Genomic DNA, 26,251 nt, shown 5'->3' on the forward strand with positions numbered 1-26,251 from the left:
GCACGCACGCACGCGCGCGCACGCACGCACACATTCTCTCTCTCTCTTCTCTTGCGATTGGGTCGAGGGTGCTTTGGAACATTTTTTCATGGACCTCTTAAAGTCCGGCTATGTGGTGCTATCCACCCTGCGTTTTTGTCTTCCCTCTGTTGTCAGCACACTTGTGTCATTTTCCCACTTGCAGTACTTAGAGGGTAAGAGCTATTCAAAAGGCTGGGTTGCAAGACTTTTTTGAAACCTCTCATTGTGTTGCAGTGTACAATGAATAGACTGAAGGTTGAAGGGGTACGTATGACTTTCAGTGTCAAATTTCAGGCATATGCAGGCTACTCTCAAGATTAATTAATCTTGAGTACCAATGCAATTTGACAAAATGAATATAAAATGAAACTGTGTAATTTCTCACCACTTAGACATGGAATAGGACAAACATGCGTGATCGCAGGGAGAGTGGCTCACCCACACATTGTCCATATATTGACATATGGGAGCTGCCCAATACAGTTACAGCCTTTAAGAGTGGAACGATTCTTCTGTGGCAGTGGGGTGGGGGGTTTCATGCCTTGCTCAAGGGCACATTGTAGCTACTGTGGTACAGGAGAGTGACACTCTCATCCTGATGCACGCATTTGTTTCAAGGGGTCAAATCTGCATGAAAGTTTGTTCCATAAGCTTTTATACTCCTCATAATTACAGTTCCATAGTCTTAAGGTATCTCACTGAAATCCCCTTTCACATATTTTCAATGGTCATATGGCTGTCTAAGAGGGTTTTTTTTCTTTTTTTCACAGAACAGTGAAAGCTAATTTATTGAAGTGAAATTAATTTCAGAGCTCCTGAGTCACCCCATGATGATAACTGTGAATGAAGTCAGGCAGATATCCCTGGAGTCATAAAGATTGACTACACAATGGCTGCTTTTTTGTCCATCAATCTCACTGCAACTCTGGCGCCTGCCCACCACTGGACACTTGCCATTACTTTGTCTCTAAAGGATGACAGATACTGCCATAGCTTCTGATTCCTAAAGAGAAAAAAATATATAGAGCCTATATATTCTTTAAGGTCCGACTTTCCCCACTGCTGGCTGCAACGACACCCACAGGATTTCTCCCTGTTGAAGAGAGCGAAAAACGGTGGGGGACAGGAGGCTGATTACATTGAATGTTAATACTGTGAAAGGCGAGGGGGAGGAACACACGAGACACAAGTTGCAATAAGATTCCAGGATTGTGTCTCTTGGGGGGGGGGGATTAATTTCCTGGATATTGCTGCAAAAGCACAGGGTGCAGCACAGAAGAGAACAATGATGCATCTCAGCAGGCCATTATACAGAATGTCTTAATAGTCACTTCACAGTGTTAACTAAATTGGCCTTATTGTTCCGCTGCAATTGCCTTTCACCCTCTTCCTCTTTGTTGAAATGGTTTTGTACAGTAATATGGTCAAACGCTAAATAGCTCTTTGCAGAACACTGTTGGGCTTTGTGTATGGTGAGTGATTTGCATGTGGCAGGGACGCCTCACTGGTTAGATATGAAATGGCCATACTTCATTAGTTGGAGAGTGGTGGTGGCATCTTTAAGCATTATAGAATATAAATAAGTAGGTGGCAATCACATCCAAGCTCTGGAATACTAAGTTGAGAGCAATGAGGCATTTTTCTGCCCCCTCAAACAAATAGTTGTCCTCCTACCCAGAATCCTTAGATACTAAGAGTCAGTGGATGGTCCACCATGTGTGTACCTGCACAAATTTGCCTTCGGCTTAATGTGCAACTGCTGATCCAGTTATTTGCCTGTTGGTGCAGGCTACGCTTATTTTAAGTGGTTACAATTACATAAGCAGTAGCACAGAGCTAGCTAAGTAGTTCTTAAATCATTCACCGAGGGATTTGGTTAACTGGTCGGGCCATGAATTCATGTTGGGGTCATGTTTCAAGTGTTATAGACAGCATTTCTGAGCCATCACAGGCATTTTGCCAGGCAGGGCCATGCTTCGACTGACAGATCTGCCACATAGAGCGGCAAACCCCTACAGGCCCTGTCCACACACCACTGTGCGTGGCCTTTTGCTCACCTCTGCTGACAAACTATTGGAAGACATTGTCAAAATGGACACACACACACACACCTCAATGTAAAAAGCACAGTGGTCAGCAAATGCTCAACAATAAGAAAAAGCAGCAGTCGGCATATAGCTAGTATTTATATCAGAAGCTCTTCAGGGTTCACATGTCCATGTTGTTTTTTCTGTTTTCCACATTTGAGTTGTCTCATCTTAGACATAAGGGAGGCGATGAGGAGAAATGGAGTGACTGACTGGCTCAAACACAAATATGTATGCTCTCAAAGACGGCTGAATCAGTTCATCTGGATACGTTTACTGACAGATAGGTTTCATCACTCAGCTAAGTGACAGCTTCAGTCGGACTGAAGACTAAAGTCAGACTGATGATGTCACTACGTTGAGTGATGAAACGGATCTGCCAATAAATGTTGTATCCAGATGAACTGATTCAACCTTCTTTGATTTTCTTTCCTGGATTATTGAGCATGCATCAAGACAATGTATACTCTCCTTCTGAAATACCCTCCACGTCTCCCTGAAGAGGCTCACCAAGTGTTTGCCGATACTATTAAGGTAATATCCATCTATCCATTATCCAAACCGCTTATCCTTATTCAGGGTCGCGGGGATGCTGGAGCCTATCCCAGCAGTCATTGGGCGGTAGGCGGGGAGACACCCTGGATAGGTCGCTAATCCATCACAGGGTTTAAGGTAATATAAGGAGCAGAAAGTTAATGCAATCACACCAACTGTTTTAAAGTCTCTTAAATGTGCTTCTCTGCAACTAGAAATTCACCCGATCTGAATTATCCAACCATCTGGTCAGGAAAATTAAACCAACGAGTCGTGCCGAAATATCCCGAGATTTTGGCAGGTACTGTTTTAATACAGCCTCTAAGCCATCATCATTGTTGGTATTGAAACCCACAGGGCATCGCGTGATGTTTCCCAAAGCACGACTGGACAAGATGAATCCCTCCCCCTGTGGATGCAGAAGGTTGTTAGGTGGTTGAATTATTTGACAGGGATGTGATGTGTGACCCAGCAGAGACCTCTCTAAAGTAAAAAAAAAAAAAAGGCAACAGCATAAAACTGTACGTGCATCACCCTCCGATACCGAGGGGAATAAGGAAATTCGGGGTCAGTAGTTCAGAGACAGACCAGACTGTCTCTTTCAACTGCGCACCCTTGGAAAAAGCAGCCGTCACTAGAAGATGATCTTCGTTCTCAATTCAATATAAACGGCGTTTCATAACCACGTTATCTTACTTTGTATTCCCGAGGCTGGGACCGCCCTTTTCTCAGCTTTATTCTCACAACAACGCTTCCACTCTGCTCAGGAGCGCGTTTGAAGGGTGTAATAATGGCACGCCAGTCTTTTTATCTATGACAGTCTATGGAGCAGATTTGCCCTCTGGTCCTACTCTCTCTCTCTCTGCTCCCTCCTCTCCCCGCAGCTGCTTTCATACGGAGTCTGTAGTCCTCTGATAGAGACTTGCGACGCCCCGGCATCTCCACATCTCCATGCATTTCAAGCTACTACAGACGTTTTGTCCCCCGCATTTCTGAAGTTATATAAACCGTGCTGTCAGATACCGCGTGAACGCGAAGCCATCAGAGCCCTTTGCTGTTTGCGCTGGCTTTGAAACATCCGCCTCGAATAATTCAGAGGTCTCAGTGGTTAAAATTGAACCCAATACTGTAAATTAGCATGAATATGTGGAAAGCATGTCTGTTGCTTATTTGTGAGGATTTTTCAGGAAGTGTAAAGTGCAGGTTTTTTTATTTTTACACTTTCTCATTACCAACTCCCCCTTTCCGTTTGATCACTTTGCATCTACTTTTTCTTGCGATGTACCTGACCTGAACAAAAAGCACATTAGATTAACAGCCCAGCGCAAGCGAGCAATCAAACTGCACTGAGAGCGTCAGTGTGTGCTTCGCCTTATTCCATGTCGAACCACTGAGAAACAACACACTTTCATTTCATATCCATTTTGTCTAATTGCATTGGTACTCAGATTAATTAATTTTGAGAGTAGCCTGCAAATGCCGGAAATTGACATTGAAAGTCGTACGCATGCCTTCAACCTCCAGACTGTAGTCACTGTACACTGCAACACAATAAGAGGTTCAGACGAGTCTCACAACCCAGCATTTGGGTAGTTCTTACACTCTACTGTTGCAAAACACTATCTTGCAAGTGGGAGAATGACAAGTGTGCTGACAACAGAGGGAAGACAAAAACACAGGGTGGATGGCACCACATAAGCCGGACTTTGAGAAGTCCATGCGGGTGTCCGGGTAGGGTGGCGGTCTATTTCGTTGCCTATCAACACGGGGCTTGGCGATTGGTCAGGCGTCCCTACAGACACAATTGGCTGTGTCTATAGGTGGGAAGCCAGAAGTGGGTATGTGTCCTGGTTGCTGCACTAGCACCTCCTCTGGTCAGTCGGGGGACCTGTTCATGGGGGGGAGGGGGAACTGGGGGGAATAGCGTGATCCTCCCATGCTCTACGCCCCCCTGGCGAAACTCCTCACTGTCAGGTGAAAAGAAGCGGCTGGCAACTCCACATGTATCGGAGGAGGCATGTGGTAGTCTGCAGCCCTCCCCGGATCGGCAGAGGGGATGGAGCAACGACCGGGACTGCTCGGGAAGAGTAGGGTAATTGGCTGAGTACAATTGGGGAGACAAACGGGGGGGATAGGTCCATGAAAAAAATGCTCCATAGCACCCTCAAGCCAACCACAAGTGTGTGTGTGTGTGCGCGCGCACACGCACGTGCGTGCTTTGGCAGTGTGAATATCGTACCATTTCACTAGATCCTTGAAAAGCCTCAACACGTAGGCCAGAGGCAGCATACTAAGGCGTTTATGGGGTCAGGTGGGTTGGCAGGCAATGCTGAGAAGCTACCGTTAATGAGGAAGATGTCAAAAAAGGCTCAGTGATAAAGAAAAAAAACCCTCTTTGACAAGTCTCCGTTAATAGATGACTCACTGTGGGCTTGTAGGAAAGGTCAGGTTCCTCACAGCAGGGCCACTGCAAGGTTTACTTTAGTTAGAAGGATGTGTCTCAAGTGAACAGTATAAGGAGCAGGGCCGGGAAAAACAGCATACTGTGAAAAGACACAGTAATCACACATTTTGGGATAACCATTTTACGGATTCATTTTAAGAGTTCATGTATTTATAGAAATAATAATTTTGTGAGGGTGTCCAGGTAGCGTAGCAGTCTATTCCATTGCCTACTAACACGGGGATTGCCGGTTCGAATCCCCCTGTTACCTCTAGCTTGGTCTGGCATCCCTACAGACACAATTGGCCGTGTCTGGAGGTGGGAAGCCGGATGTGGGTATGTATCCTGGCCGCTGCCCTAGTGCCTCCTCTGGTTGGTCGGGGTGCCTGTTCATGGGGGAGGGGGGAACTATGGGGAATAGCATGATCCTCCTACACGCTACATACCCCTGGGGAAACGCCTCACTGTCAGGTGAGAAGAAGCGGCTGGTGACTCCACATGTTGGAGGAGGCATGTGGTAGTCTGCAGCCCTCCCCGGATCGGCAGAGGGGGTGGAGCAGCGACCGGGACAGCTTGGAAGAGTGGGGTAATTGGCCAAGTACAAATGGGGGGAAAAAAGGGGGGGGGATGATATTTTTGTTTCAGACACTGATGATGTTTAGCGGCTGTTTAATTATGGTGCAACTTTCAATGCAGGTGCATTAATAATGACAAAATTTGAAGCTCCAGGTTCAGGAGTTTGTTTTCCTGTGGTGACAACTGACTAACCACCAGCAAACCCCAGGTGTCTATTTCTGGAGCAGATCAGTCTTTAAATTAGTGGTCCAAGTCGGCGATGGTTACCATGACGGAACCCAATGATCGCCAATAAAATGTCTCAACTGCCATGTTGTATTACATCATCTCCTGCTGTCTGTACACTACGGCAATTTACAACATGTTGGCGTTGCAGTCGGTGACATCTCCTCACTATTTTTTTGCACCCGAGCATGAGTGATTGTGTTTTGAATCAAACTCCTGGAGAGAGTGAATGCAGACTGAATGGGCTGTGACAGGAAGGTAATATAATTCCTGATAGGCTCCCAAACCACCCCACTGTGTGATGTATCTTATATTACGGCACCTCTCTTATCCAGCATGCATAAATTATGCATCCCTACATAAATAATCTATCCTTAACACATACTGAGAAAATTTTGGTGCAAGCCTCCTCCTCCTCCCTTTGCGTTGATATGTTTAAGAGAGTCACTTGAGCGATGGTCCTTGGTTGAAGTTTGATGTCGATGTCATAGTGCCTCAGACCAGAGATTACACCAAAGCTCCACTCTGCCATTTTTTGCCACAAATAGCCACATGAGAAGGTGATCTGAATTCAGCTCATGACCACGCAGTTTCCCCGGATGAAATGGAAACTTGGATGGAAATCGCTGGGGCTGAACAATGGGAGGCAGAAGTGTGTTGATGAATACTAGCCACATGCTCGGCGGCAGCATCTGATTAGACCGGAGCCCAGGTGGAGAGGATAATGAAACAAAGGAAGGACAATAAAGTATGGATGTTTTTAAATATAAATTCTCACTGTGTAAGTTGCTGGGATCATTTTGCCTCTTTTCAATTATCCGTATGCTTAAGACCAACTAATAAAACTCTGCATACGTGGCACCTTGGTGAAAGGATGAGGCCGTGGTGCCTGGCTGGGTGCAGGCTGTGTCAGCTAAGGTAGCTCAACACACAGAAAAACAAAAAAAATTGCCCATTTTGTGGCTGTTTTTAAGTGTCAGTTTTGTATATATGCATCATTTGGCAAAATATTTGGCGTTTGTCATCACCTCGTAGTACTGCATTTTTGGGGTAAATTACTTCCCACTCAGAATCAGGCTTCCCTTATTTTGACCTTTTAAAAAAAAGCCTCTGGAATATTTTGCATTTCCATAAATATGTGAATAAATTCTAAAAGTACCATCAACCCCAAAGCAGAAAAACATTCATTTAAATATAGTCTTGCTGTTTGTGGCTGATATGCCTCAGTTCAAATGAGCTATGGCGAAACATGTGGTAAACACAGGCCTTTCTCTCATTTTCCTCTGCCTACCTTCCTCATGCCATAGAGGAACAGATGTTATATATAATCTGTACACGCCGGTCAGGAAATAGATAATGGTGCTATTTGGAAACAAATGCTTCTTCATCAGCAATGCAAGGCCTGAGGCAACATGTAAGATGTGAGAGGCAGAAATTAGAGGCATCTTTTCATCATGGTCCCAATCCACAAACAATTTGACGGCTGCAGCAGCACAACAAGACTTACTGCCGATTTGCGGAGAATCAGTCCAGCAAGCCAGGCTGACGTTTGACTTTACCTGCTTTCTTCTGGAAGTGAAATACTTCCCCCCCCCCCTTTTCTCTCCCAGTTGTATTTGGCCAATTACCCTACTCTTCCGAGCCGTCCCGGTCGCCGCTCCAACCCCTCTGCCTGTCCGGGGAGGGCTGCAGACTACCACATGTCTCCTCCGATACATGTGGAGTTGTCAGCCGCTTCTTTTCACCTTACAGTGAGGAGTTTCACCAGGGGGACGTAGCGCATGGGAGGATCATGCTATTCCCCCCAGTTCCCCCTCCCCCCCGAACAAGCGCCCCGATGGGCCAGAGGAGGCGCTAGTGCAGCGACTAGGACACATACCCACATCCGGCTTCCCACCCGCAGACACGGCCAATTGTGTCTGTAGGGACACCTGACCAAGCCGGAGGTAACACGGGGATTCGAACTGGAGATCCCTGTGTTGGTAGGCAATGGAATAGACCGCCATGCCACCCGGATGCCAGGCTCCCACTTCTTGCAGGAGTACTTCACAGCTACCTTCTTTATCTGTTACACTGTTAGGACGACAACAACACCTATTTTCATCACATGAACCGATGCCGTGTTGATGCTGCGCAGGCTTGCTGTGTATTATATAACAGCAGCTGTGACTGTGGACACTTTCCCATTTACCAACACATGCAACTTTAATGCCAAGATAATATTTCAAGTCTTTACAGTCAGTGGCCTTGCTTATGCAAATGCTTTTTATTACCTATTAGCATGCACGACATTATTGTGGTTTGCAAGTCATGATTTTACTTTCCTTAAAAAGATCTGATAAACATTTATGGGGATCTGCAATGCAATCGGCTGCCAAAATGTAGAGCCTTATCTTTGCTGGCACGTCTGACCTAAATTTTAAACTTGATTTCATTCACCACAAACAGCCCTTTTCCCTTAGCACAATATGCACCCGTTGTCAGAATATATTCACCAAACTATTTCTCCTTGCCTCCCTTTCTCTGTCTTTTTCAGCCTCCATCTATTTTCCCTCTCCCAACATATACACTACCGTTCAAAAGTTTGGGATCACATTGAAATGTCCATATTTTTGAAGGAAAAGCACTGTACTTTTCAATGAAGATAACTTTAAAGTAGTCTTAACTTTAAAGAAATACACTCTATACATTGCTAATGTGGTAAATGACTATTCTAGCTGCAAATGTCTGGTTTTTGGTGCAATATCTACATAGGTGTATAGAGGCCCATTTCAAGCAACTATCACTCCAGTGTTCTAATGGTACAATGTGTTTGCTCATTGGCTCAGAAGGCTAATTGATGATTAGAAAACCCTTGTGCAATCATGTTCACACATCTGAAAACAGTTTAGCTCGTTACAGAAGCTACAAAACTGACCTTCCTTTGAGCAGATTGAGTTTCTGGAGCATCACATTTGTGGGGTCAATTAAACGCTCAAAATGGCCAGAAAAAGAGAACTTTCATCTGAAACTCGACAGTCTATTCTTGTTCTTAGAAATGAAGGCTATTCCATGCGAGAAATTGCTAAGAAATTGAAGATTTCCTACACCGGTGTGTACTATTCCCTTCAGAGGACAGCACAAACAGGCTCTAACCAGAGTAGAAAAAGAAGTGGGAGGCCGCGTTGCACAACTGAGCAAGAAGATAAGTACATTAGAGTCTCTAGTTTGAGAAACAGACGCCTCACAGGTCCCCAACTGGCATCTTCATTAAATAGTACCCGCAAAACACCAGTGTCAACATCTACAGTGAAGAGGCGGCTGCGGGATTCTGGGCTTCAGGGCAGAGTGGCAAAGAAAAAGCCATATCTGAGACTGACCAATAAAAGAAAAAGATTAAGATGGGCAAAGAACACAGACATTGGACAGAGGAAGACTGGAAAGAAGTGTTGTGGACGGATGAATCCAAGTTTGAGGTGTTTGGATCACAAGGAAGAACGTTTGTGAGACGCAGAACAAATGAAAAGATGCTGGAAGAATGCCTGACGCCATCTGTTAAGCATGGTGGAGGTAATGTGATGGTCTGGGGTTGCTTTGGTGCTGGTAAGGTGGGAGATTTGTACAGGGTAAAAGGGATTCTGAATAAGGAAGGCTATCACTCCATTTTGCAACGCCATGCCATACCCAGTGGACAGCGCTTGATTGGAGCCAATTTCATCCTACAACAGGACAATGACCCTAAACACACCTCCAAATTGTGCAAGAACTATTTAGAGCAGAAGCAGGCAGCTGGTATTCTATCGGTAATGGAGTGGCCAGCGCAGTCACCAGATCTGAACCCCATTGAGCTGTTGTGGGAGCAGCTTGACCGTATGGTACGCAAGAAGTGCCCATCCAACCAATCCAACTTGTGGGAGCTGCTTCTGGAAGCGTGGGGTGCAATTTCTCCAGATTACCTCAACAAATTAACAGCTAGAATGCCAAAGGTCTGCAATGCTGTAATTGCTGCAAATGGAGGATTCTTTGACGAAAGCAAAGTTTGATGTAAAAAAAATCTTATTTCAAATACAAATCATTATTTCTAACCTTGTCAATGTCTTGACTCTATTTTCTATTCATTTCACAACATATGGTGGTGAATAAGTGTGACTTTTCATGGAAAACACGAAATTGTTTGGGTGATCCCAAACTTTTGAACGGTAGTGTATTTTGTTGCTTGGGTTCACTATTCTACCCTTGAGCTATTTATAGAGGGGCATAGAGCCATATATTACCTGGCGGGGTGTTTTGTTTTTTTTTTGGACAACTTTTCAGGCGTTTTGCAGCAGTGAAATACAATATCGAATTGTGAAAGTCGTGTTGAGCAACCTTACGCATTATAACAAAACACAAAGACAACACCCAGACAGGGATGTTACATATTCAAGGGGCTGTTTTGGCTTACAGCTATCTTACAGTATTTATAGGGCCCAAGCTTAGTTCTATTACTATTGACTTAAAAAATGTAGGACACGGGTATCTCGAGGTAGAGTTGGTGATGTTTCATGCTGGCATTAATTTGTGCAGTGTTTTAGATCCACGTCACGGTCAGCAAAAAGACATGGAAGATGGTGAAATCAATTCATTGAACAATGATTGACGGACACAATACACTAAGTACACAAACCTGTGGGGACAACAGGGTGTTGCGCTGTGTGTGTGTGTGTGTGTGTGTGTGTGTGTGTGTGTGTGTGTGTGTGTGTGTGTAAAGGAAGGAAGAGAGAGAAAGGAAGAGACAATGAGAGAAAGAGGGGGCAAGCCCATCTGGATATGCATCGCTTTTCTTGACAACACACACACACACCCACACACTTTCCTGCACATCTATCTTTGTGAGGTCCCGTATTGATTACATTCATTCCCTCGCCCTTAACCCTAATATCATCATAACTACATGGCTAACCTTAGCCCTTACCCTAACCTTAACCTAATCCTAACCTTAAACCCAAATCTTAACCCTAAAATAGAATAGAACTTTAAATGAGGGCTGGGCAAAATGTCCTCACTTTGCAAAAATGTCCTCGCTCTGATGGTTAAAAACTCAAACTGGTCCTGACAAAGATAGGAGAGATAGAAGTACAAGAACACACACACACACACACACACACACACACACACACACACACACACACACACACACACACACACACACACACACACACACACACACACACACTAAATCATGTTTAGTCAGGGACAGGAAGGGTCAGTAAATGCTGGCAAATGGCTACCGTACACATTGTGCTCCTTTATCAACACTCCATATAACTAGGGCAATAAAGCACATGCATGATAATTTCATGGCATCCCAAGGGAAACCACATAAGCATTCATAAATGCAGGTGCCTGACTAGCGGCATAAACACCACTACAGGCAATGACATACTAAGTTCATTTTACAGCAAGCGTGTTGTCATGCTGGTGGCAAATTAATGCACCATGGCGCCATTAGAGTAAGCCCATCATGCCTGCAACCAAAACATGCATCTTTAACACCCAGCAGGTGATGAAGAAGATATTCTCTGTCAGCAACTTACTGTATGGAGGACTTCATTACATTTAATTGCTTGCAGTATGTAGAAACTCGGTCTTACAAAATGATCGCTGACCTCTTTTTTCTGCACTGGAGAAAGTCGAACTGCATTAACAGGCATAAATAGAGGCATAGAAAGTGAGACAAATGCTAAAAGGGTTCATTCTTTCTTTTAGCAGAGGCAATTTTCCGAATCATGGCCAGCAAAACCTCTGGCATTTAGCAATCACCAGTTCTGAAGTGCTCAAAATTAGTTTTGGGACCTCTGTCAGAGGCTTACGTGTTTCAGTCTGCTGTAACTTTCTTGAGGCTGACTGTCGTTGAGGTGGATGATTAGCTGTCTGCCTCCAAGAGATCCATGGTCTAATATTGATGATCTAATATTGATGATCTAATATGACAGCAGCAGGCATGTTGTTAAACTGACGAGGAAAGGAAAAAGGGAAGAACCATTGAGGCCACTTTGATACACCAAATCAAAGTTTAAAACGGTGCCTAAAAACAGTGTTGCACTGATGACGGCTTTCAGGAGTTGACAGGCGTTTCTCTGCAGCTTTTTTTTCCTTTTGTGGATCCCCCCCCCTTTTTTTCCTCCCCCAATTGTATCCGGCCAGTTACCCCACTCTTCCGAGCCATCCCGGTCGCTGCTCCACCCCCTCTGCCGATCCGGAGAGGGCTGCAGACTACCACATGCCTCCTCTGATACATGTGGAGTCACCAGCCGCTTCTTTTCACCTGACAGTGAGGAGTTTCGCCAGGGGGACGTAGCGCGTGGGAGGATAATGCTATTCCCAGCCCCCCCCCCGAACAAGTGCCCCGACTGACCAGAGGAGGCGCTAGTGCAGCGACCAGGACACATACACACACCCGGCTTCCCACCCACAGACTTGGCCAATTGTATCTGTAGGGACACCTGACCAAGCCGGAGGCAACACGGGGCTTCGAACCGGCGATCCCCGTGTTGTTAGGCAATGGAACAGACCACTACGCTACCCGGACACCCCTCTGTAGCTTTTTGATCTATATTTATTCTGTTAAACCTCTATTGAGGGTTTCAGTTTTTTCAACCAACTGAGAATTTTGCATCTTAGTCTGCCTTGTGCACCTTGCAGTTTTGTTCTACATTGAAGAACACCGTTTTGTTTTACACAGCAAACGTTTTAATGTGTAAGGAATGGATGAACAAACACGTTATGCCTGCACTACAAGACGCGTGTGCGTTCTTCTACACATCTGCACGAGTGCGCGTACTGTATGTGCAAGCGAGTGAGCATTTTCTTCCATCTGTCGATCTTTTCTCTATGGCCTCTGTTACTTTTCGCTCACATTTCCCAGCAGAGGTATCCCACCGTGAGACATCATGCTATGTGGGACCTGGAGGAGTTACTGAAATTACTGATACTGTTGAGGCAGGATACCAATGAAACAGCCATGGCAAATAACTGTGTCAGCCATCCCTCCTTGAGATTGTGCTCCGTACTGCAAGCCATCAACTCTATGGCAGCGATGCGAGCCCAGAGTCTCTCTGAGTAAAGTGTACTCCTATATATCTGGTACTGTCTCTCATGAGGCCAACAGCACGCACCTGAGGCACAAATAAGGTTTTGCTCTGGAAATTAAGGCTCTATATTATGTTGGAAGGTGGCCTAAGTTTCCTGATTGTTAATTAAACGCGGGTCATTTTGTATGCATGGTCTCTTTTTTTCTCTCCCTCTCTGGCACTAATGCATAGTGTTATTACAATCTGTCTACATAGTCATTTGCACGCTTACCATTTATCAGCAAGCTCATTCAGTGTTCTTCAGTCCAGCTGCCTGCTTTGTGATGACTGAACGTGATTTAGCTAAATAGCGCTAACACATTTGCATTCTCATTTCAGTCATTTGGTTGATGCTCTCTTCCTGGAGAAATTGACGGTGGCTGCAAACAGTAAGAGATCCCTTAATGGTGAGACAAAATATTGGAAGCAGCCCATAGTGTGAAGAGCAACAGTCAGATCCGTTCTGTCCCTGACATTCATTTTCCACCAAATGAAAACATACGCTCACAAGAAATGCAGAGGGGATTTCTTCCAGAGCAATCAGAGTAAAGAGTGGGGATATGATTTACGGTGCTGATATATGGTTCTACTTTAAAATGTGTTTATAACCTTGTGTGGATCAGGACTGGCTTCCTGACTGGAGGAAGGTCATTGCTAAACTGGGAGGAGCAATGATCAGGATGACTTTTGGAAGAGAGGGCTGGAGGTGATGGTGGCAGAATGCTGAATATGAGCTGGTATGCAGTCCTGGACCTGGAGGTGCAGGGATGTGAATCTTTTTGCAGCCTGCTCAAGCTGGATTTTGAAACTAGCCGACAATAGGAGAGGAAGAAGAGAGTAATATGGGGAATTGGTGGAGGTTGAGGACAATGCATACTGGGCTCCATTTTGCTCGATAATGGCATGGTTGAGTTCATTCCCTCCGCATAAATATGTCACTTAACAGATGAGATTTGCATTAATTTGCTTTTGGCTCATCACCAACATAAGAGGTGGGTAGAAGCAAAACTTTCAGCAAACAGCTTGTACCCTTTGTCTAATCTAGGCCATCGGAAACATGTGCACCATCACAAAGCAATGTGATGCTGAAAACAGTCCCTATTAGATATGCTGGTATTAACATTATAACGCATCGTTTTACGCATCAGTCTTCTCCCTCTTCTGTTTCTTCCAGTTACACCTCTCATGAGGCTGTCTGACTCTGCTAGGTGTTTTCAGTGCTACTAGGAGTGAGGTGGGAGGGATGGATATCGGCAAGCAACACAGGTGGAAAGTGGGATATAGAAAAAGTGTTTCTGAGTGTGAACAACATGTGTGGGTGATCAACAATATAATTATACCAACGCTACCATCAATAAAAGCAAAACAGTTTAAGAAAATCCATCATAACATACAGATATAGAATATTGACTATATCATATATTTGCACTATTTGGAAATCCAAATTCCTAATGAAAAGTGAACACAAAAATTGTTTGTATTTGTTTTCTTCTTTTTTTTCCATATCACAGTGAGCAATGCATCAAGTTCGGTGACGTGTATGTGAAAATTTATTGTGTAACTAAAACATATTCTGACTGCGTTTCTGATTCATGATGATTGGTCTCTCTTAACGATTTCAAACGGTAGTACTCGTAGGACCATACAAGAGCAGGACGGAGCGGCACCATGACTCACGGACCGAGAATGGCTCTGGGGAAAGCTATTCGTCCTCTCCATCCCTTTAAAAGCCACAAAGGCTTCTCTCCTTCTGCTTATTACTCTACTCCTGTTCAGCTGAGCGGAGATCAAACTTCCTCGGTGTCTTTCAGGTCACTCTGCATGGACAGAGTGGGTGCAGAGAAGGGCTAGCCCCTCACCCTGAACCACTTGACTGGAGATTCAATTAAGATCTTCCACTTATGCCCCTGAAATAACTCTGTATGGCAGAGTGAATGAGCAACCATGGTCAGAGCCGGAGGGGTGGCTGACGCCAGCAACAGATAAATTACTGTGTTTTCTTTTTTCTGCCTTTCAGTCATCTTCTTTCGTCTTAATAGTCCCTGACTTAGACTAAGCTCCTCACATATACCGTGACACATATTCCGTGAAGCAACAGAGGAAGTTGGGGGATGGTTTCTCGGTGCGGCTGGAACCATCCTGCATGTGGGTCGCTGCAATTTGATCTCATGCCTGGCAGTATCCCACCCAGGGGCAATTCTGGGCTCTGGAATGGGATGCTTGTATTATATATTCGTCGTTCCCAAGGTTGTCGAGAAAAAGCCATTGTTTCTTCCCGAGTACCTCCCCGCTGCAGAGGAAGGGGGCAAGGACAGCATTGTGTGAAGCAGTGACATTATGGATAAGAGATGAGGTTATCATTACGATTAGGCAGCTGACATTGGAAGATGGCCACGATCCACAAAGTGAAGATGGAGCCATCAGCATAGGAGTATAGTTCTTATGAGAGACTTATAAGGACTTGATTTGATTTTTATTGCCTAGTCTCCGTCCACAGTTGATAGCAGGTGCTGTGGTAATGCAATCCGATTTGTGTTCTATGGGCATTGCTGGCCAAAACCAATGGTGCTGTCTAGACAGTAAATGTCCATCTTAAAAAAGTGATTGAGTACTTTTTTCTACGACCAAATCAGAAGTCTGGCTATTTGGTGAAAAGATTTGACTTACTTCAAGTGCAATTTGACTTTTCAAAATTTCACAATTTTCCTGAGATGAGATTTTTAATATGACAACGGTTCATCTGGACAAGGGATCTGCCCTACCCTGGCCTTTTTGCAAGTAGCAATATTTCCACTTTCATCAATAAAATTTGATACAAGAAAATTCTGAAAAACATGTTAATTTGCAGTAGAAATGAGTGAAATTATCTCATCCCACTGGTATATTTTCTTAGACTAGATCAAATGAGCTGTTTAAGTCGATATTTTTGCAGTCTATGCCACGACCTGTGCTTTGTCTTTGCAGCCTGAGCACACATTATATCAGTGACCCAACCTCATAACAGAGATATCGAACAAAAACAAAAAACAAAAACTATTTTTTGCAGTCGACATGAAAGAGATGACATGACTCCACATTGTCAAATACAAGAGTGAAGTCCACAGGGCATCAGGGTAGCATACCAGTTTATTCCATTGCCTGTTCGAATCCCCGTGTTACCTCCGGCTTGGTCGGGCGTCCCTACAGACACAATTGGCCATGTCTGCGGGTGGGAAGCTGGATATGGGTGTGTGTCCTGGTCGCTGCACTAGCGCCTCCTCTGGTCGGCCGGGGCACCTGTTTGGGGCGGGGGGGACGACTGGGGGAATAGTGGGATCCTCCCATGCACTACGTACCCCTGGCAAAACTCCTCACTGTCAGGTGAAAAGAATCGGCTGGCGACTCCACATGTTTTGGAGGAGACATGTGGTAGTCTGCAGCCCTCCCCGGATCAGCAGAGAGGGTGGAGCAGCGACCGGGACAGGTTGGAGAGTGGGATACAATTGGGGAGAAAAAGGGGTGGGAAAAAGTCAACAACAAAAAAAAAAACAAGAAAAAAAACGAGTGAAGTTCCACACAGAAACCTGAGAGCGGTGTAAAAAGAAATCCTCTCAGAGGCTTTGCTATGACATCTTCCTGGGTGTAAACTATACCTTAAAACATATGCTGAAATTTAATCCACTTTATACATGATTAAAATGTGTGCCCCCATGATTAATTGATGGTCCTAGTTTGTGGTGGGAAAACCTTTTGCTGTGACTTTTGAAAACTGTGTTATCTTGCAACAGTGTCTGCAGCGTGAGAGAAACACCCCCAGTGTGAGAGAAACACCCCCACTATCATCGAAGATTGTCAGTTTCATGTAAAATACATGAATATACTATATCGCTGATGTACATGCTTAATGCACAGTATGTGTATTTCCATTAAATTGGTGTCATGGTGGCATCCTATCAGTGAATAACCTAAATCATTAGGAAAGTGCTATATAAATAAAGTTATTATTGTTATTATTATTATTTCTTTCATGTTTCCTGTTTTACATCCTTTAGAGCCGGATCCAATCTATGGACCTGAGGCACTGTAGGGCAGATGTCACTTGATTGACAGTACTCGTCGTAATATGTGGGCTGTTCTGCGTAGGGCGATCTTCTGGACTGCATGGATATTGATGTTGCCTGGGATACGGTTGGTGAACTTTTCCATTCCCTTCTTCATGAGTCCTAGAGCTCTGATGACCACTGGTGTTGTTTCGGTCTTCATTCCTCACATCCTGTTGATTTCAATCTCCAGGTCTTTGTACTTGGTCAGCTTCTCTGTGACTTTCACTGAGGTGTTGTTTTTCGGATGGTATTGCCATGTCGATGAACATGCACCTCTTTTGCTTCCTGTCCTTGATAACGATGTCGGGCTTGTTGGCTTTTATCTCTCTGCCAGTGTGGATGGGCATGTCCCAGAGGATGGTGATGTCATTGTTTTCAGCGACCGTTTTTGGCTGATGTTCGTACCGCTTCTCAGTCGTCTTGTTCTTGTAACTGCTGCAGGTCTTCCAGTGCAGGTATGCTGCTGCCTTGTTGTGGCTGTATATGTACTCGGTCTTTGCCAGTTCCAGGCAACCTGAGACAATGTGGTCGATGGTTTCTTCGTACATTCCACAGATTCTGCATTTTGGGTCTGTTCCATCTTTGATGATGCGATGGTGATAGGATCTGGTTGCCAGGCTCTGGTCTTGTGCAGCGATTATCAGGCCCTCCATCTTTGCTTTCAGTCCGGTGCTCCTCAGCCACTGGTCTGTCTTTTGTTGGTCCACATCTGCGTCTTTCATTCTTTTTGGGTACTTCCCGTGCATTGCTTTGTCCTCCCAGGTTTTTTGCAGTTGCCGATGGCCATGGTGTTTTGCCTTCTGCTTCACTCGTTTGGCGTAGATGGTAGTTGCCTCATTTTCTGTTGGTGGGGGACATCAAGCTCCTTCTTGAATTGTGCAGCTTCTTTATTGATGGAGTAGATCTGATGTTTTACTAGTCAGAGGAGTGGGTCATCTGTTTTTGTCAGGTATGCATCCAGCCCGATAGTGGTAGTCTTGAAGGTCAGTTCGAGTTGGACCAGACCTCGTCCTCCTTAAGCTCTTGGTAGGTACAGCCTGTCGACATCTGCTTTCAGGTGGTGCATGTTCTCCATGGTCAGCATCTTTCTTGTCTTGGTGTTTAGTATCTTGACGTCGTTCAGTTTCCAATTGATGATGTTGAAGCTGTATGTCGCTACGGGTATTGCTAGGGTAATGATAGCTCCAGTTCTGTTAGCCGCATTGAGTTCACTCTGCAGTACCATATTAATTATTGTTATTTTTATTATTATTTTATTACTGCATCTTAGCTTGGTGAGCAACCGTTTAGTGAGGAAGTCATTGTGAGAAACGGTTAAATTAGAAACAGTCACAAGTATATCTTCATGATTGTGAAGATTTTTCTGATGAAGGTGACATTTCTTCGTACTTCATCTTCAAGATGGACCCGACACTTTAAGTTTATAAGGCATGGGGGTTTAAAAGAACTTAATTTGATTTTTCTGTAACTCACACAAAAGATTGTACCTTAGTTTTTAGGATCTCAGAGAAATGGAAAGCTGTCTTTACGAGCACCGACTCAGACAATTTCACCTTTTGTTTGTGGGGTTGAAAGTAGTTTGATTCCTAACGTACAAATTTGCTCCTATGGATGATAATAATTAAAAGATGACTGGAAATTAGACAGTCTAATCTTTAAGACTGGTGGAGGTATTTTCTACTATAATCACCCATCCAAAAAAAAACAAAACAAAAAACTATGAATATCTATGGAAATTACTTTCAAAACCAGCCAATGTGTTGCACGTCCTGATGGCTGGGGTTCCTCTTAAATCCCCGTCTCTGAGAGCAGAGAGGAGTATTTTCTGGAAGATTAAAGATGACATCCTTAGTCATCGTCAAAGTGCCGGTCTTAAAATACACCAATTCCCTAAATTCCTTGTCTTCTGTCAATCCTGTGTGTTGGGGGCTTTTGCTGGTTGTGGTGTTAGTGGTTTTAGTGGTAAGGATGGGTGATTTTTTTTCTTCTTCTCTGTGTTGCTGGAGTCTCTTGGTGCAGCAGGGGTGTTATGGACCATAGCCATTCAGACTCAGATGCACACGCACACATGTCAGATGTCAGACACTGGAACAATAAGAGAAGCCCAGATGTGTCAAGTACACACACACACACACACACACACGCACCCCCATCTCCAGCTCTGTGTTTCCATCACCCTCTTGCTCTCTTTCGCTCTCATCCATGTCATACAAATATGATTCTATCCAAGTGCTTCTTGAGCACTGAAGTACATTTCTCATCTGGCAAAAAATGAGAAATCAACTTCAGCTTGTCGTTGATTTCAATGTTTTACAGCTGACAACTAGTTTGACCTCAGAGTTCTGGTCATCATGCTACCGTTAACGTGCAGTGTATCACTAAACGGCAATACATAATTGCCAGACTTGAGGTTGGTGATGTTGCTGTTTTTACGTTGATGTAGAGAATGAGTCTGCACCAGGTAAGATATAGTGATGGGAAGAAAGTGGACACACGTGTTGTTCATATAACAGACAGACGGGGAGAGAGAGAGAGAGAGAGAAAGAGAGAGAGAGAATGAGAAAGAAACAGAAACTTTCTATTAAACTGACAGATTGGCTCAGATATCCAGCTGGGATCGCTGGGACTACACTTGTTCTATTGAGTTATAAGATTTACTATGAAATGCTGCCAGGCTGCTGAGATGGGGAAAATCAATGAAAGCTGCAGCTGTAAATCTGGGCGGCAAGAACCAGGCCTGAGACGAGGGGTCTCACCTGTCCTCTTTGGGTGAACAAGCCCATGTAAAACCCTTGGATTTCTCCATCAGATTTACAGAGAGAGATCAGGTCAATATGCTATATGTGACTAGTGCCAAATGTATTGATCTCATATAAGGATCTTGGTTTGAAGAAGTGCAGTGGCTACTCTCTTACTGCTTGCAATGCAAACATGGAACAGAGGTTCAAACCACTGTCTGGGATTTGTTTATGTAGTATACAATCCGGTTTTATTTATTTATTTTGCGCTGGCACGAACTGCAAGTAGGCTTAGGATAAACATTCCTGCCAGAATTACTTGCAGGATGTGTCAATGGCATCAGTTGCTGATCTCCTTATGGGACATTTGATAGAGTGGTTAAGATTGAGGTTGATACAGTTGTGTGCAGTGATAAAACCTATGAGACGAAATGTCTGTGCACTTCCTCTGGCCCAAAAATGGAACTATTTGCTTTCTCTTGTAGAACAAACACAACACCTAATTGTTCCAGAGTTTAACTGCAGTCACATTTAGCTTAGTTTTTAAATAGTAAAGCTTGCGGATGAGTGGATGAGTTAATTTGCTTTTTCAGTTTGCACTGATGGACCAGAGCGACTGTAAAAGATGATTTTGTGTTTTTCCACTCCACATGTAGTTTTTCCATTCCTCGTGAAGGAAAAACAAAAATGAATTGTTGGATTACCTCATTTAAACATTTGTGTAACTATGTTTGTTCCAAATGCACGATAACTATTGGGGAGGGGCAGAATAAAGCAGCACTCCCAGGGTCGTGTGGTGTATGGAACACAGGAACTGCCATTCTTTGTTTTTGGGAGGGGGGGGGGTTCCCCCTTTTTCTCCCAAATTGTATCCGGCCAACTACCCCACTATTCCGAGCCATCCTGGTCACTGCTTCACCCTCTCTGCTGATCCTGGGAGGGCTGCAAACTACCACATGCCTCCTCCGATACATGTGGAGTTGTCAGCCGCTTCTTTTCACCTGACAGTGAGGAGTTTCGCCAGGGGGACATAGTGCGTGAGAGGATCACACTCTTCCCCCAGTTCTGCCTCAGCGACCAGGACACATACCCACATCCGGCTTCCCACCCGCAGACACGGCCAATTGTGTCTGTAGGGACGCCCGACCAAGCCGGAGGTAACATGGGAATTTAAACTGCCGATCCCCATATTGGTAGGCAATGGAATAGACTACCACGCCACCCGGACGCCCTAGGAGCTGCCATTCTGAATGAATACTTGCCTCTTGTTATGCTTGCGCACCAGAACCTGACCCGTGTGGCGAAACCCAAGACAGACAGACACGAGATGACTTCAAAAGCTACAAAGGGAGGTTTTATTGTGGGAGGGAAATGTATGGTGAAAAAAGGCGTTCTGTTAGTGGGATGTGTGAATAAACTATGTGTGGTGTCCCGTGGTTTGCGTGAATAACTATGTGTGAGTGTTTTTAGCCAATGTGTGGTGCGGTATGTAAATGACCAGGAGGTGTTGAAAAAAAATGTGCGTGCACCTGGCGAGAAAGTCCAGTCCGTGATCCAAGAGGGGTTGTCCGAGAAAGTCCAGGTCCGAGATCCGGGAAGTCGAGTCCGAAAGGAGGGGTCCAGATGGAGGGACAAGGGGGGAGATCGCAGGAGAGGTCCGGGGAGAAACGTGAAGGTCGCTGGGGACGAGGGAGACGCGGGCAGCCGTGGAAATCGCGGAGGGAGAGTCTTGGGAGGAAACAGAGACACGAAGATAAGACACTGGGGAATAAACAGAATGCAAGGAACGCTGGAGAGCTTGTCAGAACTTTACCGCAGGGTTCAGTACGTCGAAGCACTGAGAGACGTTCTGGGAGGCTTCTTGTAGAAGGCTGCCTGATTGCCACAGGTGTGCCTGATGGGTGATGGCAAACACCTGGTGCAGTGCAGCGCTCGTCTCCTCAGAGCGCGAGCCGAGCGCTCGGATGTTTCCGGCACGTCCGAGCTGGGGGAGTGGCTTGAACGTGCCGGGGAGGCAGCTCGGGGCGGTGTAACCACAACACCTCTTGCCTCTCCTTCCCCATTGGTTCCGTTCAGTTCTGATGGGGTGTTATTTATTTATTTATGTTTTGTTTGGTGGCATGGTTGCCCAGTGGTTAGCACTGTCCCCTCACAATAAGAAGGTCCAGGGTTCGAACCCAGAGGTTGTCCAACCTTGGGGGTCGTCCCAGGTCGTCCTCCATGTGGAGTTTGCATGTTCTCCTCGTGTCGGCGGTGGGTTTTCTCCGGGTGCTCCGGTTTCCCCACCATCAAAAGAAACATGCATGTTAGGCTTAATACTCCTGCCTGTATCCCTGACCAAGACAATGGGAAAAGAACTGGAATTGGTCCCTGGGCGCAGCATGAAGGCGGCAGCCCACTGCTCCTAGCTACACAGATCACAGCTAGGATGGGTTAATTTGTAGTAAATTAATTTCCCCAAGGGGATTAATAAAGGAAACTCAATGTATATAATTAATGACACACAACTGGCAAAAAGGCCAAAGACTGAATGTCTGTCAGGAGCCTGGACCGAGACAACGTCGGTAACCTTTGCCCAGCAGATGCCTTAGTAAAGGAGACGGGAAACTCATCTCTGAATGGCGGAGGACAGTTTGATTCTTTCTGCTGAATGAGTAGAGTCGAGTAATGAATCAGACGTTCATGCTTTTTGGGTCATTCAAGTTTCCAGTGCGTCTGATATGCAAGTCCTCAATTCATCTGATTCATGAAACGCTTTCCATGGTCCAGTGGAGGGCTCACACACTTGAAACTGTACACTTACTTAAATACTGTACAACAATACACAGCAATTGTAAAATCAGAACATCACATTGATTACATCTTAAGATACGATTTGCACAATGACTGGTTTTTGTTAACTTAACCAAGGCGTTAGCAAAACTGAATGGTTTATTTAAAGGAAACAGATTCAAAATGTGTGTGGCAAATCTGCACCACAGCTGGGCTGCCCCATCACAGAGACATGGACACAGATGGTCGATGAGGGCACAACAGCCCCTTTATTAAAGCCAAGAATTTAAAAACACCAGAGTTAAAATGATGCTGAAAGACTAAAAAAACATTTATCATAGCCTCTTTGGCGGGGCCAGAGCTCTGCAGCCCCCCCCCCCCGGTTCTGGAGTGTCTTTGTTTGAGATGTGGAGCCAATTTATCTGTCCCAAGTTAATTAATTAGCCTAACGAACTCAGGACAGCTGGTGCACACCCCAGTCTGCCACGGTGTGCTTTTTCAATCAGAAATGGGAACAGCCAAAACATGTTTTTCTAGTCTCTACTAGTGGGTGTTTTTTTTTTTGGACAATGAAATTTGACAGCTTGAAGTCTGATAAAGAAGGACGGCAGCACGTTCACCGAAAACGTTCTGTTTCCTGAATTCAGGCCGGCAGGCACGGCTGCTTGATCTACCGTTCTATGCCACTTCAATTATCCTCCTCTCCAGCATGGAGACGATTCAATGTCCCATTCAGTTCACGACCTATCTCCCGGTATCTGATAAATTCAAGCTTTGCAGTTAAGAAGTATTGCCATATGCAGCAGTAGATCAGGACTAGTCGGTTCATGGAGTACGTACCATTCAGTACGTGACGTCTGACACATTTGAGCTTGGTGGTATAACCATGCAATGAGTCTGATAATGTACGTGCCATGATTCGTTCTTTCATTTTGCTCATCAATTATCCCTGACTTGGAGGGAAAACTATCATAAAATGAGAAGAGAAGAAAACTGCTTGTTTATCTTGAGTTTTTTTTTATTTTCCCTTTTTCTCCCCAGTTGTACCCGGCCAATTACCCCACTCTTCCGAGCCATCCATGTCGCTGCTCCACCCCCTCTGCCGATCCGGAGAGGGCTGCAGACTACCACATGCCTTCTCCAATACATGTGGAGTCGCCAGCTGCTTCTTTTCACCTGACAGTTAGGCGTTTCACCAGGGGAACTTAGCGCGTGGGAGGATCACACTATTCCCCCCAGCTCCCCCTCCCCCCCGAACAGGCTCCGCGACTGACCAGAGGAGGCACTTGTGTAGCGACCAGGACACATACCCACATCTGGCTTCCCATCCGCAGACACGGCCTGTTGTGTGTGTAGGGACGCCAGAGGTAACATGGGGATTCGAACCGGCGATCCCCGTGTTGGTAGGCAACGGAATACACCACCACACTACCCAGACTCCCCGAGTTTTATTTTTGGTTTTGTTTATATTGATGGCAAATAAGCCTGGGTCTCATGGCTGCTTCCATCAATAGACTGCTCAGCGGCTACAACAACATGTTATCCTGGAGGGCAGCGAGCAACAGGTCTGTCTGATTTCCTCTTGCTCCCTGTACTTTGAGAGCTTTTGTGGTTAGGCGTTAGTGTGTTTTGGTCTCCCCCACTATCCAATAACATTCATTCAGGTTTTGTTTTTGTTTTTTTTCTCCAAAGCCATTTCACAGGGCACTTACTGGTGCAACAATCCCCCAAGAGGCAATTACAGTCCATTCAGTTACACAGTCGCTGTGATCATCCTCTTAGAATGGCACAGGTTGTAAAGCAGCTCGGACAAATAAATCAAAACTGTGGAGGCAGAGCAGGTGTTGTGGTGCCGTGCTGCAGACTGAACTTCCCCTCATTGCATTTGTTTTACCATTGATTGGACTGTGCCATATGCAACACATAGTTCCAGCCATTATTCAAGACCAAGACGGCATGAGGAATATTCAGAAATAGGATGTTCATGTGTTTGTGAGGAAAAAAGCTAAATTGTCCAAGGCACCCATCAAAAGCCAAGGTAAGTGAAGTTCAGCCCACAGTATGGTTTCCGGGACGTTTTGGTCAATAGCGTTGCTTTATTATGTAAGCCACTCATCCATGCACATCTACAAGCACTGGTTTCCCCATGTCAGTGCAAAAGAGATTGCCTTCATTGCCTCACTTAAGTGCTCGTATGCCTTGGGATGCACCTTCTTGTGGTTTCCTCTATTCCAGTAATGCGGAACTGCTCACTGGGATAAACTCATGTGCCCTGGCACATGGGAGTTGCAGGGCTTGGATAAATGAGTAGAGAGGGAGCCCCAGACAGAAAATATACAACACTGACAAAAAGAGGAAACACATAGAGTATGTAAATATATTCCTTAGATAATATACTTAATTCACATGTTTAAAAAAATAATCAAGTCACTGCATCTAATAACGTTACATTTTGCAAGTGGTAACTTGAACAAATATGCTTTTGTATTTATAACTTCAACTTCCAAATTTTAGGCATCCCTAATGACGATCACTTTCAAATTACTTACTTTTTTTGCAGACGAAAAATCCACTCCTGACTCTTCAGCATAGCTGCTCTAAAAAAAAAAAGTTACTAAAAAGTGATATATTTGCATATGTATTGAATGTTTTCTATATTTTCTGTAAATAAACCCCTTAAAATGGATGAAAACAGCAGGAGCAAGCAGAAATTATAATGAGTGAGTTAGGGATGGGTTGGGGGGGGCTTGGGCAGCCTGGTTGCTGGACATCATACATGCATGTCCACCTCCATCATGCTCATGTGAACAGCAGGCCCTCCACAGGATATGTCACGTGATTATTCACCACCTGGGGCCAATGGATGAAGAGCATCAGAATGCTTTTTTTCCCCTGTGCGAGGGAAGACCCCTGAACCAGTGAGTGAGTCTGTGTGTGTTTGTGTGTGTGCACGTGCGCGTGAGTTAACGTCTCTGCAAATTAGTCAGTGTGTACAGTGTACACTGGGAAACAAGGGAGACAGAGTGTGTGAGAGAGGGAAGGTGAGCAAATGAGCAGGCAAGAGAGATTTTCTGTGTATGCGAGAGTGCTCGGCACCCATCCGAGGTATTTTTAGCAATGTTTTCCGACATCCAAGGCGGAGTATGCTTTCTAATCTGAGTGTGGTAAGGGGCCCCTTAAGCAACCTCTCCACAGCCTTACACTTTGCTACAATAGAGACAGATGGAGAGACAGACACATGCACACACGACGTGCACATACGCATTCACTCGCTTCTGCTCTGATGACCATCATTCACAGGGGCTCTAATTGTCCCAAGCAATAAATCATTTTCACTTGCCACATGTGAAATATTTATTCCATGTTAATCAAGCCCTACTTCCTGTGTATTACACACACACACACACACACACACACACACACACACACACACACACACACACACACATGCACACAACTTTGAAAAAGAGAGAGTGAGAAAGAGAGACCCATTAACTTGAGAAATCTTGCAACTGCTGACTGAAGGTTTCGGTCACTGTGTTGGAACTGCAAAGTGGTGTGAGCTTACTGGGTCGATTTAACTGCCTCCTTTTTTGTGAGCTGATACTGTCAAAGAAACAGAAACTGACTTTAAGTTTCAGCACACTACGAAGAGCTCAATGAATCATCAGTGATGACAGAA

General features: G+C 44.9%; 1 protein-coding gene across 2 annotated transcripts in view; it reads left to right on the plus strand.

The window, feature by feature from the left end:
- Positions 1-26,251, plus strand: part of LOC130126656 (uncharacterized protein C14orf132) — a 31,265-nt gene that overhangs the window by 1,138 nt on the left and 3,876 nt on the right. The window contains exon 2 of one of the 2 annotated variants that reach the window (XM_056296265.1): positions 13,317-13,384. The exons of the other annotated variant lie outside the window; for it this stretch is intronic. Within the exon in view, the coding sequence (XP_056152240.1) occupies positions 13,382-13,384 (3 nt within the window). The 5' untranslated portion in view covers positions 13,317-13,381. The remainder of the gene's footprint in view (positions 1-13,316; positions 13,385-26,251) is intronic. 2 annotated transcript variants of the gene reach the window in all.

The sequence above is a fragment of the Lampris incognitus genome, chromosome 16 (genome assembly GCF_029633865.1).
Source record: "Lampris incognitus isolate fLamInc1 chromosome 16, fLamInc1.hap2, whole genome shotgun sequence".
In the NCBI taxonomy this organism is placed as follows: Eukaryota; Metazoa; Chordata; class Actinopteri; order Lampriformes; family Lampridae; genus Lampris; species Lampris incognitus.